Here is a 15,535-nt window from a genome sequence, read left to right on the forward strand (position 1 = left end):
CCACTACCGCACAAGACACGGAGCCACTGACTCAGCCACAAAGGGGTCACAGGTTTGTCTGGCTGCAACACTTACATTTTCAGGAGCTGAGAATTTCAAGTATACAACTTCAATTTTCTCTCCTTATCCCAGAGGGTAAATTGTCATAAATCCTTGGGAAGACAGTACATTCTTGCTGAGGAAAAAATGTAATGGCTTGATGTTCTAAGAGTTGCGAAATGTAAGTACTAGAGGGACTCTAGAGAGCATCTAGACCAACTCCCTCATTTTATAGACAAGAAAACTAAAGCCCACGAGAGTTAAATGACGTGCTCATGGGAGACACACCTGCATAGTGGCAAAGCCAGGACTAGAACTAGAGCCTCTTGATATCTATTTAACCACTGTCTGTTGATTTATATCATGTATATTCCAAACCCCCTTCCTCTTTTTTAGCCTTTCTTGATTTGGGAGTCTCCTGCTGATTTCAAATATCCATTTTTTTTCAACTGTAATCACTTTCAGACAGAAAAGCCAGCTTAAAGAGTTAATTTAAAGCTGCATTTGAGCAAATGGTATTAAATGATGAACACTTTCTAACGCTTTATTCATGTACTGACTAGCAAAGACATTTTATAAAATGACTACTACCTGGGATTACAAACGCAATAATTGTATACATTCTCCTATACTTGTTGGCTAGTGGTGGTTAATGCCTCTCTAAGTATTGCCTACCACAAGAAGCTACAACTTCCCTACTTAAAAAGACCCTTAATTGCTGTGCTGGATTCTCTTTCCTACAATGTCCTGCAAACTATCAAGCTCATAATGGTTTCTCTTCAGCAGTTTATTTCTTCCCTGAAATATCCTGTTGAAATCCATAATCATTTTGACAAAACCCACACAGAAAGCAAGCCAATAATTTCCCTGGCATTTGGTAAATGCTGCAGAAACCATCATAAAAGAACTACAATGTAAAAATAATGATTTCAATGTATTAAGTGCTGGCTCTGAGCCAGCTCCTGTTGTAAGCACTTTACATGTATTAATTCATTTAATCTCCCCAACAACCATATGAAGTGGTTACTTTTATCCACTGCATCCTACAGATGAGCAAAACGAGGACCATAGAGATTATACAATCTGCCAGGTTACACAGCTAGCAAGTTGCAGTGCCAGAATTGGACCCTGACAGTAAGGCTGCTAACCATGACACCTCACTACCTTAATGACACTTCATGAGCCTCACTGAGTGTAAAGGTGAAATCGCAAGCACTTTCCCTGGCCAAAACTACCACATGTAATCTTGGACTAGGGTAGAGGCAGACAGCAAGACTTTGAAAACATGTGCTTCATCCCTTCCCCTCACTTCCCAAAATGATATTGTTTTAAAACAAAACAAAACAATTAAAAATGAATGTGAAGAAGGTTCAAAAGTCTCAAAAGAGAAATTCAACTTCCTTGTTGCCATGATTTGAGGTACAAGGGGAAACAGGGCTGATTATGTATATTCAAGCTTGGAAAAGTTTTTTGTTTTTTTCTTTCTTAAGAAAAATTTTTAAAAACCACTGTGAACTTCAGGAATCTTGAGCTAAAATGTAACTTAGATCAATATAATCCAAATTGTATTTTTAAAAGGAGGAAGCTATCATCCAAACATTAAATGGTTTGTCAAGGTAATAAGGTTTAATGGCAGATCTCCTAATTTCTGATTTGGGATGCTTTTTACTTCCCTCATGCTTGCAATTAAGACACAGCTTGCAATGGGCCAAAACTTCAGATACCACCTAGCCAGTGTTTCAAAAGTCTATTTGTAAACTGATTGTGGGTTTCTATGAAAAACTGCATTCCAAGTTTTGGGCCAGGCCCCAAAAGCCTGCATAGTACCCTGATAGCCTCATTTCAAATACAAATTTTACCTAACTTTCATATACAGTATCATTTTTGTGTCAAACCCCACACCTGTTTTAAATTCAACCTGGAATACAGGACACCAATGTCTACATTTTATGTACATGGCCTCAGGCCATAAGGAGCTTCCTCTGCCTTGCCAAGCTCACAGATGTGGTGATGGCATAGTGTGTGTGTGTTGTGGCGGGGTGGTGGGGGCAGTGTAGGGGCACAGATGAAGGAAAAGAAGTACTAACACCATTAAATATTTGCAACTCACCCAATTTATATTTAGCGGAGAGGAAACTATAGAAGTCAAACATGCCTCGGATGTCAAAGAAAGGTGCTTCCCCTGGCCCCCTCCCTCCCTACCCTACATTGTGAGTTCTGGATTTTGTGAAGACTGTATTATTCTGTATCTAGCTACCTGGATTGGCACCCACCCAGTCACCAGGCATTATTCTATTCAGGAAAAATGCTTTGCAATCACATGACTTACAATAACTCAGACACTTCCACATTTTAATTTTTATATGTGGTAGTAATAAAATCTCACAATACAATCCCTAACAACATTTTATCAGCTGCAATGAATCATTATATATGAGTCATAATAAACTATAATGTTATCAAGACTATGAATAATAAAATGATCAGTGATATAGCCAACATTTATTGGTATATCAAATAAATCTAAATTATGAAAAGGAAAAACAACGGTCAATGATGAAGAAAATGTCTGCAACATTCCTAAGTTTAATTGAAGATCACCATCATGTAACATCCCCAATTTAGTAATGGTAACATAGCACACTAAATTAAGATAATTCCACTGAATTATTAAAATGACAACGTAAGAAATATTCGAATGTTATGCAACTTCTGAACTGAAACCAGCAAGTACATGAATTACCGTTCTTGGCAACTTAGGGCCTGATTACCTTACCTTGAAATAACCCTGTTATTTCTTATCACTGAGCATCGAACTGACTTGCTGACTGCTATCATCACTTCCACTGATGTAAGAAAGAAAGCTTTCATCCATGTATCTTAAAAGTTTTCCTTCTTTTCTCTATTTGCAGCTGTCTGTAGTGTTGTCTGGCTGTGAAATAGTTATTTAATTCTCCAAACATACCTAGTCCTCTGGTGTTATGTTTCAGATTCTTCTTCCCCCTTCAGTGCAGGAAGGGCACTACAGAATCATTTCACACATTGAAGGAGTAATTATCTCCCTGTACACTTGAAGGCGTGAAGGCAAACTTCCCAAACTGACATACAATACCACAGGCATTTATGCCCTAAAATAACCCTATAGTAACCTCTATTTTACCTTCCATTTCAGAATGAAGATATGATGTCCATTTTAGAATTAAGCAAAGTAGGGAATTACTGCTCGATTGAAACAGAAAGAAAAACACATTAGATTACAGAGCATTCTCAAAATACCTTAGTATTTCAAAAGAGTCAGGTAAGAGGCTAGACTTACCTGATGGTTGGCATCATCCAGGGTATGAACATTATTTAAATTAATCCCTGGGTAACAGCATGGAAATTACTAAGGTCAAAAATTGCCAATAATTGCATTTTCAAAAATTAAAGTGAGTTTCAAATTTTTACATTAAATTTACTTTGCCTATTTACAAGAAAAGGAAGAAAACTGCGATTCTAATTTAAACCTAATCCAAATACTCAAGGTCATATAAGTGCTAAAGTTTTTATTAAACTGAATTTGGTAGTAGTTTCTTTAAATTCATATTATGTCAGAACTAGTCACAAAATTAGATTTGATTTATTTACCTTTTAAATGCATTACTGCTGCAATAATGTATATAATTTTACTTTCTAGCTGAATACTAGCTGCCCCTAGTTTCTTCTTCCCTTGTTTTCCATCAATACTCTCTGCTCCCTTATCTCCCTCCAAAAACAATACAGGTAAAAATTAAAATAATTGGATATTTAGCTTTCCCAATTTAGACTCTTCAGTATAATATATAAGACACCAGATGCAGCACCCTCTCCTTACATAACAGTAGGGGGTGGGGAGGGAATGCACTTTGGTCAAAATACAATTTCGGTTATTTTCAATTGTGTAGGATCACTAGTTGAAAAACTTTCATTCTTTGAATATCTATAACAAATAGAAATCATTTCTAACTGAAAGGTTATCTTTACCTGAAGCAGGCAAAACTATTTGCACAGCCAATCGTGTGTGTGTGTGTGTGTGTGTGTGTGTGTGTGTGAGCCATACATCTGAACAGGGTTTTCAATTTCTAATGCGGCAGGGAAACTAAATTTGCTTTTACTTCCTAATCTTGACATCAAGTCAAATAAGCATGGGTTAAGCATGGGTTAAACACTGCTGTAATATGATATTGTTACATAATAAAAGTTTCCTGTTGGCATTTACAAACACCTCCCAATATCCTCCACAGTGTTACTGGACACAAATTAAACCTCTAAATTAGAAGATTCACTGATTATGCACATAGCTGAAAAACAACGTAGCAACCAAAACATAAACCTTTCTGAGTGCAAAATATTTTTTTTCTATTTTTTTCCTTTCTGTTGAGTCCTTAACTACAGGCTCCTATTTAATAGTTTTCAATGTCCTTGATCTACACAAAGTAGGTGTTGGAAGAAAGCTGATTGGTCAGACAACTGACTTATTATTTTACTGAATCTGACATAAAATAACCAGGTGCAAAGAGGTTTATCATAAATGCAACCTGCAAAGCAAATTGTGTCAAATAAAAACACGCATATGATGCTTTTCAACATCCAGAAACACTTATTTCAGACAGTTGTTCTCGTTTTCATGTTGCCATTTTCCATAACTGTTTCACAGGCACCAAAACGAAGATACTCCTACAGCAATATACTCCATCCAAGAAGAGAAGCATTCTTCTAGTTTCTCTTTTAAAATAAAAAAAATCTAAGCTCAATTCTAGCGAACCATTTTCTGTCAAAATTTTGCTCTCCCGTATTAAGGAAAACAAAATTTGACCAAAAATGCATACTAGCCATCATTGATTTTACACGTAAATAATTACCATTCTTTAAAAGTTGTAGGGCAGCATTTTTTTTTTTCAGTCAAACTCAGTAACCAAGAGAAAGAACTGAGACCTCCACTAATAAATTACATCTTGAAATATACATGATTGTGGTGTCCCCGTGTTACTTTCAATGGTAACTGACACGCCCCGAATTTAACTGTACCAGACAGTTCTATCTGTCCCATCGCTGACCGAACAGTGCTTCTCTGTTTCTATTCATTGTGTATTATACGAGGTCTAAACACAGCCCAGCATGACGAGGGAAAAAATTACACTTCTTAGGATACCAAAGTGATGCATTCAAGATCTCTCTTGCAGTACATGCCCGTGAGCACTAACAGGCATTTTTTGATAGAGCTAAAATATGTTGGCTGCAAGCTCATTACTCTAACAACCTTCAGGCCCCCTGGTCCTGCTGGTTTTCAGAAAACCCTGGTAAAAACCAGGCACTATCCAAACCTTGCACACCAAACTTGCAAACAGCCTTGTGCAACGATCAATAACCTTGGCTACACAGTCATCGGCCCCAAATCCACGGTCCTGAAGACCAATGCAGCAAAAACCCAGATGAAAGGCTAGCTGGAGCCCCAAAGAATTACCGCGCTTCCTCTCTGCCGCATGGAGGGAAGCAATGGGAGGAGAGGAGCGGAATGAGGCTCACCAGCTCCGAAGATGCTCCGGTGACCTCTGGCTGCGCGGCGAGAGCTGGGGAGGGAAGGCGCTAGTGCAGCCGCGGCGGGCTGTGTGGACTCTGCCCCTGGTGCATTCCTCGCATTCCTGCACAATCTGTCGCCAGCCCAGGAGCCGGCAGCGCGCGTCCCCCGCTGTACACACACACCTGACTACCGCTGCGCCCCGAGCGGCCACGGCCGCCGCGGCGCCTGCACTGCCCGCGCTCGCGGTGTGTCGCACTCAGCCAACACGCAGCCAAATTCCGGCCCCGCCGCTCGCTCTCTGGGTAGCGGTCCAGGGGAGAGGGCCGGCAGCCTCGGCAGCGGGCGGGGATACCAGATCCGCCAAGGAGGTGCCGCAGCTCCGCTTCAACTCCTGGCAGGGAGAGGAGGAAGCGGCGGCGCAGGAGGGCAGCGGCGAGGCTCGGCTGGGGAGCCGGGAGGGGTGGAGCGTGAGGATCCGCGGCCGGTAGAGAGGGGCGCACTAGGCAGAGGGGGTGGGCAGGACCGGCAAGGAGTACAGGACTTCGGCGACAAACGCAAGACCGCGCGGGCAGCAGGGGCGTGGGAAGACGGGGAGGGGGCCAAGGTGCAGGATCTGGGGCTAGAAGGACAGACAGCCGGCCCCGAAGGCTGAGGAGGGCGAGCGCCCCGTGGTGTCGAGGGCGCGGGGGGTAGCGGGGCGGCAGGCAGCGGGGAAGCCGCCGCGAGGGCGTCCAGCAGGGCTCAGCGCGGCGCTCAAGTTCGGGGCTGGGGGCACCGGATCCGAACAGCCCAGCGTGGGCAGAGGTCGTGCGCGGCGCGTAAGGGAGACCGGGGAGAGGAGTCGCCGGGAAAAGCAAATGGAGGGTGAAACTTGTGCGCCTGCCGGGGGGAGGGGAGCAGCAGGCGAGTGCGGGCAGGAACATGAGGCGGGGCAGGAAAGCCGCGGCGGCCGCGAGGCGCTGGGGACGGGGCAGCGGGAGGGAGGCCCCCGGCCCCCGGCGCGCAGGTCCCGGCCCCGGCGCGTGTTCGGGGCGAGGGCCGAGGGTCTCGTGGGCAGGAGTCTCCGCGCCCTCCCGCGAGCCCACACACTTACTTTCCGGCTTAGGCAGCGGCCGTCGTCGCTCCAGGGATCAGGGACATCGGCGCCGAGGGGTCGCCGCTGCGGCACCCGAAAAAATTAAAAAAGTGCCGCGGCCGCGCGGCTGCCCGCCCCTCCCTCCCCCACCCGCCCCCTCCCCCGGAGCGGCTCTCCCACCACCCCCGGCGGCGGCGGTGGCCAACTTGCCCCTCTACCCCTTGCCCATGGTGCCGCCTCCGCGGCCAGCGTCGACGCGGACTCAGCCCCGGAGCCCCCTCTACTGCCCAGAGGCCGCCGCCGCCGCCCGCCCCGCCGCCAGTCCTCCCGCCCGGCCAGCCCCGGGCTCCCGGGAACGTCAGCACGCAGCCGTCCCCGGGCCAGCTCCCGCCACCCCATTGGCGGGAAGGAGAGGGCTGGCCCTCCCCATTGGCCCGGCCCTCATATTGAACGGGCCAATGGGAGCTGCGGTTTCAGGTCGCCATAGAGACCGATGCTGTTCAGCGCGAGAGGGCCTGGAGAAGGTGGGTGTGAGGAAGAAGGTGTCTCAGGTCTCGGGCGCGGGAGGGGGTGGCGGAGAGGACAGGGAGATTCCCCAGCGCTGGCTCTGAAATCTGGGGCAGGCTTTCCTTTGCCTTACTGCCAACCCCAACGGTGCCTGGTAGGGTTTGTCCCTGGCATCAAAGGTAGGAACAGCTGAGCCCTTAGACGTACCCCTGACGGTGAGAGCCCAGGAGTGGGCGTTTCACTTTTCCTGCGTTTGGGGAGTCCCTGAGGCTATGCCCTTTGACCTTTGACATGTGTGCAGCTTCTGCTTCTCCAGGTGAGTTTGCACCCCATCCCTTCCATCGCTGCTTCCTCCCGACGTCACTGAGCCACCTAAATCCTACTTATGCTTGTTCTCTCCAGCCACTCCCCCTTCCCTGGGGTGGATCTTACCTCAACGTTTTGGGTCTTCAAACTCATAACCCTTCTCAAAGAAGACTCAAAGAGGATTTCCTTTTAGGATATTTTGGTAAGGGAACAAGGTGGCGGATTGTATGGTAGATGCCAAAGCGTCAACACATGAGCTAGCCTGTTCCCTGATTCTCGAAGCAAACCTCTAATCTCCCTGTGGGCAGATATTTATTAAACACATCTGTGTGTACATCGTGCACTATGAGCTTGACAGGTGCATGTTCTTTCACTTGAGAGGTTACAGGCTTGATAAAGATAGAGGAAACAGAAACAATCCTTCACGCCTTCTGATGATTTCACAAAAGAGTAAGGGAAATGGATTACAGTTGATGGATTTTGTTTTCTATTTTCCAGTATCTCTTTAAATTTGATATGGAAATAACCTGAGGCATGAAATCAATACATACAAAAATCTTGAGCTTTAATAATGTCTTCTACTTTCATTTAAAATCATTTTGTGCTAGTTTGTCGATACTAATTTTTTGTCAATAAATTTTATGTTTAGATATCACCTTCTTAAAGTGAGATTTCATGAACATATTAGGCTTTAAAACATGTTATTGCTCTAGCCTATAGCCACTGGTATTCTTACGTTCTTTTGGTGATTTTACTTTTTTTTAGACTAATCTCTTTAGTAAGGAGACTATGTTTGTGTTACTACTCCTCAAATTGGAGGGACCATATTGTGTGAAAAAGCTGATAGGATTTTGGAAATTACAAATATTTTGTTGAGAGAAACAGGTTAATGTGTGTGCAAGCTGCATATGTCTAAGTATTGTTCTGAATTTTAAGTTGGGTGATATGCTTTGCTACTGGTTTTTATCTTACTATGATTGAAGATTACAAAGATGTAACCTAAGAAATGTTAATAGGTGCCTTGATTGGAAAAAAAAAAATCTCTCCACATTTGTAGTAAAATGTGAACTTAGTTGACAGTCCTACACAGGGTAGGACTGTGGAACAAAATGGGTGAATGTGTGTATGTTCCCCCTAAATATTTTCGGAATTGAGAAGGGATCAGCAGGGGCCAGGAAGTGCTGTGCCATGGCTGGCCATCATGGAAATAGGCTGTTTTTTACTTCTTCTGGCTTTTTAATGTGTGTTTTTGTTTATAGAACAGAAAAAGTAAACCGCAAATTGTTATATGAGACACATGTTTAATGAAAAGATACCAATGATTTTGCTTTTTTTAAATTTCAATAACATCAAATGAATGGAAGATGTGTCTAATGGAAAGGAAAAATGGGTCTTTCCTTTTCTCTTGCCTTAGGCTAGCATAGAAAGAAGAAAAAAAAAGATTATTGCTCCAATAGTCTTTTTGTGTGTGTGTTTTTCTCAGATGACTATTTTGATATTGTAGATTTCATGTTTGTCATAATTAAAATGTTACTGAAATCCACCATGAATAACGTCCTCTGAAATAAGTTGCCACTCAACATTAATTTTTTTATTTTTGTATTTAGTTGAAAGGTTTCTTTTGAACTTGCTCCTGCGCTACTAAGCATTGCTAGATAAGGTTAAAGAATCACTTCATTCCACTAAAAGTTCATGCTATTCAGACTTGGCTGTGTCTTCACTGATTCTCAGTTCCTTTCCTCATCAGGAGGATGATTATCTGGAACACTTATCCAGGAACATTATCCAGGCCACTTCCAAACCTGTCCAATGTCTGCTCTCCTCAAGCCCCCACTTTACATAGTTTTCCTCCACTTCTGCAAATGATCTTGCCTCGTACTCTACTGAAGGATCCACCATGAGGTTCCTCAACTTAACTTTCCTAAACCTCAGTCCTGGTTTTCACACATCTTCACCTCCTTCAGTCATGGCTGAGAAGGGTGTCCACATTTCTCTTCAAGGCTCATACTCCACTTATGCTCCTAAACATGAGCCATCTTCTCTCTACCAGGATTTTGCTCTATTGATTATAATTTCTCTCTTACATGATGTGTTACACCCTCTCCTCCAAAGAATTTTCCTAAGCCTTCCAAATATCTGGCTTTTGGTAAAACCACCTTCCTTCTACCCTACCACCATCTCTATCTACTGGCCTTTCTTTTCACCAAGAAACTGTCTGAAAGGAATTTCTTGAGGTTTCTACTTTGTTGCCAATGTTTTGGCCCTTGAATACAACTGAAATGATTTTGAAGATTGTGCTCTTTCTCCTCAAAATCCTAGCTCATTTTGCCAATTAAGTTCTCTCCTACAAAAATGTCCTTTGCCTCCAAGTTGGAATGGCCCAATTCCAGATTTACAGTGAAGGAATGAAACCACTGTTGCCTAGCCTGAGGATCCACAGAAATGCAAATGACTGGCTTGAGAAGAGGATGATTTAAACTGCTAGCCTGGCCACCTTGGGAAAAGTGCTGGGAAGTAGGGGTGGGGAGAGGGCCTGAGCTCAGGCTGGCACTGGGGCCCAGGGCAAGGTTACAATATTAAGAGGTCTGGTGACTCCACCCTCAAGAACAAAAGTAAACAGCAGAAATCCAAACAACTTTTCAATTACCAGCTCAGAAATAAGTCAACCTGAAACTTTTAAGATTACGAAAACTTTGTAACTTCCCAATGTTTATTTTTTTCGTATTATCCCCTAAAGGTTAGTGGTAAATTACCTAAGAAGCATAGCAGAGGCAGCAAGGAATAGGAGGAAGCAGGAGCATTGAGTCTCTTGTCATACCTGGGTGTCTATGGAGGAGTGGGGGAGGTGAAGATAAAATTTTCAAAAAGTACACCAATACTGATAATTTTGGGGTTTTCTTTTTAAAGAGGAATGTTAAAACAGAGGTGGGTGGCAAAGGAGGCATAGAGAGTAATGGAATAAGCGGGGCCTGAGAAGGGTTGCTAGGGCTTAATACTAGTTCTGCTCAGGTGGTTCTGGTGGTTTCAGGATTGGCTGAGCCCCACCCCATCCCCATCCTCTGCATATATTATACAAATCCTCCCATGGCTCTGCCTAATAAAAATTACCTGTAAAAACTTTCTGAAAGTTTCCTGGACTTCCCCCTTCTTGAGAGGGTGAGTTCTTTCTTACTGTATTGTGACCCTTGACACTCTATATCCCATGGTGTGGTTATTTTTGTGTGAGCCTTTTCCCCTAAGGGATAGGATCCACATCATGATCATGACTGTGTCCCTCACTGCCTTAAACTACTGAAGCACCTCCCACACTAAGAAAAGCCAATATTTATTAGTCCTTTGTTTAGTTCTTGGAAGAACTTGACTTTGAACAATAAAAAATTGGAATCAGGATGTTGGGAGAGAATTAGAAAAAGTTGGGATTAGCTGTACAATGTGGAAAAATCAGATAAAGTATGATAGAGCAGAACAGAGGTTTTGAAACTCAGCTTTGCTAAGCAAGTTAAGGGTTACTTTTTTTGGTATGTGAAACTTCTAGGTTGTTCTGTCTCTTGGAAAACAGTGGGGTCATGAGATTTTAACAACTTCATAAAATCAGAATGGCATCAAACATCTGGTATGTGTAATAGACATGCTTCCTAGTACGTATATCCACAGCCCTTGAAGGAGGCAGCCCTGCATACCTCATAACAATGCACCTGGCATGGCATCAGCCCCTGTGGAGACCTGACCCATGTAGCCAATCCATTGCCTAACCATTGACCCCTAACTGGTGATGATGCCAATCAGATTATTTTCCAGGGAATTTGAAATTGAGAGAACAAGAGAACCAGAGAGAGCAGCTGTCTTGGTCCTGATGTTTTCCGGGTTCTTATTGAAGGGACCACAATATGCCTACCCCAAAATGTGCCATTTTGGCATAAGGAATATTTTGAGCTGAAAGCAATTGAGAAATAGCAGATACAAGAAAAACTCTTTTTCCCTCCTGCTTTTCTGTCTAAAAGTAGGCCATAAATTTCCATTTATAAAGTTGTCTGCCTCTCTACTACCAGGAAAGGATCTACTTGGAAATGTCTCATTACTGGAGAGGACACTTATGCATATAACACACCTTACTAGACAACCCTTATTTATCATACATTTCCTAGCACCTTTCCTAACTTCCCCCCTCACCCCTCTTCTCCACAGGAAACCCCATACCCCCTTTCCTTTGTGTAGCCTCTTCGTACTTAATCACTTCTGTTAAGATGGTATAGGTCAAAAATTCTAATTGCCTCCTTGAGTCACATTTATTTGTGAAGCCTTTGTGTACATATGTAATTAAATGTTTTTTCTCTTGTCAGTCTGTCTTTTATCAGTTTAATTCTCAGACATTGAACCTAAGAGGATAGAGGAAAAGTGTTTTTCCTTCCTTACACTATTCTCCTCATAAGGTCATACTTAAATAAACTTCATTTTCTTTTTGTTTTGTGAGATTTTGGTTTCCTGTAATCATCCCTACTCCGTTCTTTTCCTTGTTTGCCTTTAGTGAGTCCCTGTTCCTTGCTATCCAAGGCTTCGTTTACAAATTATGCAAATATTTTACAACAAAAGAAAACAAATATTATGACTTGATGAACTATGAAGAGTAACAGCCTAAAGTTTTTTTTAATAAGTAAATAGTAGAAAATGAATTACCTATCTAGTATCAAATTGTTGCCAACCTGAGTTAGGCAAAAGAATTTTTTTTAGTGCGGTGTCTCTATCCCCTACTCTCCCATATCAAAGCCCTTTATTCCTCAACAATCTGTTCTCATCCTTTCAAGTTGAAGATAAGAGAAGAACTTTGAGAGAATTAGCGATATAATTGTTTTTTCAGGGTAGAATCATTTTGGCACATCATTGGTATGGGAAGAAAATATTGGAACTTGTATTTCTATTACACATTTTAGGAATCAGGCTGGAAAATAAAAATAATTTATTAGAGACATCAGTGGTTATACAATGCAGGAGAAATAAACTCTGATGTTTAAGTTCCAGCAATTTAAAAATTTCTCAGGAGGAAAATCAGATGTCATCCAAAATTGCTACAATATTTTATTTAAAATACTGAATTTTCAACAAAAATTATGAGACCTGCATAAAAACAGGAAAGTGCGACTGAAATTCAGGAAAATAATCAGCCATGAGATACTCTAAGTGGCCCCACTTGTTTTATTTAGCATACAACTAATTCAAAACAGCTAGTGTAAGTATGTTTTAAAACTTAAAGATGAAATGACTCAACAAATATGGACTCTAAATAGAGAAATAGAAACTATGAAAAAGAAATTAAAAATTTTAGAGTTGAAAAATATAACAATTTAAAAATCTGCTGTATGGGTTCCATAGCAAATTTGTGATGGCAGAACAAGAAATCAGTGAACTTGAAGACAGACTAATAGAAACTATCCAACCTAAAGAATAGAAGAAAGATTGAAGAAAAATGAACAAAGCTGCTGGGACTTGTGGGACAGAATCAAAGTATACAAATTTATGCTGGGAGCCCCAGGAGGAAAGGAGGGATAGAAGGGTATAGAAAAAATATTTGAAGAAGCAATGTCCTAAAACTTCCCCAATCTGTTTAAAATCTTAATCCACACATCAAAGACACTCAGCAAACACCAAGTAGAATAAAGAGAGGCACAGCTAGATACATCTTAGCCTGCTGAAAGACAAAAATAACAAGAAAATTTTGAGGCAGCAAGAAAATAACTCATTTTACACAAGGGAATCACAGTAAAATTAACAGCTGACCTCTTATTAGAAACAAAAGAAACTAGAGGATAGTAAAAGGACATATTCAAAATGCTGAAAGAAAAAACCTGTCAATCAAGAATTCTATATCTAGCAAAACTGTTCTTCAAAATGAAGGTGACACTTAACCATAAATGGACCTATGTTGGACGTGTGCTAATTACTGACAGATCCCATACAGCCAGCAGCTTTGTGCAAAGCTCAAAGAAGGTTGTCAGACAGATGCAGGGCACCTGGCAAGTCACCCATCATCTCCAGTTGGAAAGCAGCTCTTTACTCAATGCTAACACTGGGTCATCAAATGATCACCACAGTAGAGGGCTGTTGTAAAATGCTAGATCTGAAGTTCTTCTAAAATAAATCCTCAGAAAATATGACCTCATTATTTCCTTAATTTCAGAGCTCTTTCTATGCTTCATAGAGGTAGAAAGAAGCTTATTAAAGCAGTAGCAGAGAGAAAATAAATCATTCAAAAAATATCTGCCCCCACTCTATCCTTCAGCCATGATGCCTGGCCCTTTACATCCCTGGGCCACTGTTTATTGTTATTTTCTGTACATCTCTGGGGTTGGATCAGGACAGCAAGACAACAGTACCTACTAATACATCATCTTATCAGGAACTGCCACATTTTTCTGTAGTTAAGTGAATTTTTAAAATACAAAAAAAAGAAAAAAATGAAGATGACGATATGTGCCAGAAAAAGCAATTGACAAGATACAACACCGATTCATGGTAAAATGCTCAACATACTAAGAATAGAAAGGAACTTTGTCAGTGTGATAAAGTGCATCTATGAATACCAATGGATAACAACATATTTATGGTGAAAGACTCCATGCTTTCCTTCTAAGTCTGAGAATAAAGTATATGGCCATACCACCTTGAACATACCTGATGTCTGATCTCAGAAAGTAGGGAGGGGCTGGGCATGGTGGCTCATGCCTATAATCCCAGCACTTTGGGAGGCCAAGTCAGGCAGATCACCTCAGGTCAGGAGTTCAAGACGAGCCTGGCCAACATGGCAAAATGGCATCTCTACTAAAAATACAAAAATTAGCTTGGCATGGTGGTGGGTGCCTATAGTGCCAGCTACTCGAAAGGCTGAGGCAGGGAGAATTGCTTGAACCCGGGAGGTGGGGGCTGCAGTGAGCCGAGATCCTGCCACTGCACTCCAGCCTGGGTGACAGAACGAGACTGTCTCAGAAAAAAAAAAAAAAAAAAAAAAAAACAAGGAGGGCAAGAAGGGACAGAGCTCATTAGTACTTGGATGGGAGAATAAAATAAGGATGTCCGTTCTTATCTCTTCTAGTCAACATTTTACTGGAGGTTCTAGCTAGTGTAACAAGGAAGAAAAATCAAAGGCATATTGATTGGAAAGGAAAAATTAAAGCTATCTTTATTTACAGATTACTTGATCTTATACATAAAAAATCCTACTAGGACCTAATAAATGAATTTAACAAGGTCACAAAATACAAGATCAATATGTAGAAGTCAGTTGTATTTTTATATGCTAGGAACTAGGAATCTGAAAATTTAAAAAAACAGTTCCGGTCGGGAACGGTGGCTCATGCCTGTAATCCCAGCACTTTGGGAAGCTGAGGCGGACAGATCACAAAGTCAGAAGTTCAAGAGCAGCCTGGCCAACATGGTGAAATGCTGTCTCTACTAAAAATACAAAAATTAGCCAGGTGTGGTGGCGGGCACCTGTAATCCCAGCTACTTAGGAGGCTGAAGCTGGAGGATTGCTTGAACCTGGGAGGCGGAGGTTGCAGTGAGCTGAGATTGCGCCACTGCACTCCAGCCTGGGTGACAGAGCAGTACTCTATCTCAGAAAAACAAACAAAAAAACGACAAAAAAAAAAAACCCAGTTCCACTTACAATAACATGAGAAAGAAGACAATATTTAAGAATAAATTTTAGAAAACAAGCATAAGACCTCTGATCTATAGATTAAACGTCATCTCTATCAATATCTTAGCAAGCATTTTTATAGGAATTGAGAAGTCAATTTTAAAATGGAAATACAGGCCGGGTGCAGTGGCTCATGCCTGTAATCCCAGCACTTTGGAAGGCCGAGGGGGGTGGATTGCTTGAGCTCAGGAGTTGAAGACCAGTCTGGGTAACATGGCAAAACCCCATCTCTACCAAAAATACAAAAATTAGGCAGGCATGGTGGCTCACACCTGTGGTCCCAGCTCCTCAGGAGTCTGAGGTGGGAGGATGGCTGGAGCCCAGGAAGTCAAGGCTGCGGTGAGCTGTGATCACACCACTGAACTCCAGCCTGGAGAAC

The 15,535-nt window shown here is 42.2% G+C and overlaps 2 protein-coding genes across 9 annotated transcripts in view; one reads left to right on the forward strand and one right to left on the reverse strand.

Annotated features, from left to right (window-relative positions):
- PKP4 (plakophilin 4) overlaps positions 1–7,004 on the reverse strand; it is a 228,263-nt gene extending 221,259 nt beyond the window's left edge. For 5 of the 7 annotated variants that reach the window (XM_012496517.2, XM_012496518.2, XM_003266146.3 and 2 more), the window contains exon 1: positions 6,672–7,004. The gene's annotated coding sequence lies outside the window, so the exon portion shown is untranslated. Of the gene's footprint in view, positions 1–5,583; positions 5,988–6,671 lie in introns of those variants that run through there. The other 2 variants (XM_030797016.1, XM_030797015.1) reach the window with 1 other exon arrangement.
- Positions 7,005–7,120: 116 nt separating this feature from the next.
- The window catches only part of CCDC148 (coiled-coil domain containing 148), a 297,456-nt gene continuing 289,041 nt past the window's right edge, over positions 7,121–15,535 (forward strand). The window contains exon 1 of one of the 2 annotated variants that reach the window (XM_030796687.1): positions 7,121–7,177. In XM_030796687.1, the coding sequence (XP_030652547.1) occupies positions 7,147–7,177 (31 nt within the window). In that variant the 5' untranslated portion in view covers positions 7,121–7,146. Of the gene's footprint in view, positions 7,477–15,535 lie in introns of both variants that reach the window. The other variant, XM_004090882.2, reaches the window with a different exon arrangement.

Source organism: Nomascus leucogenys, chromosome 17 (genome assembly GCF_006542625.1).
Source record: "Nomascus leucogenys isolate Asia chromosome 17, Asia_NLE_v1, whole genome shotgun sequence".
Classification (NCBI taxonomy): domain Eukaryota; kingdom Metazoa; phylum Chordata; class Mammalia; order Primates; family Hylobatidae; genus Nomascus; species Nomascus leucogenys.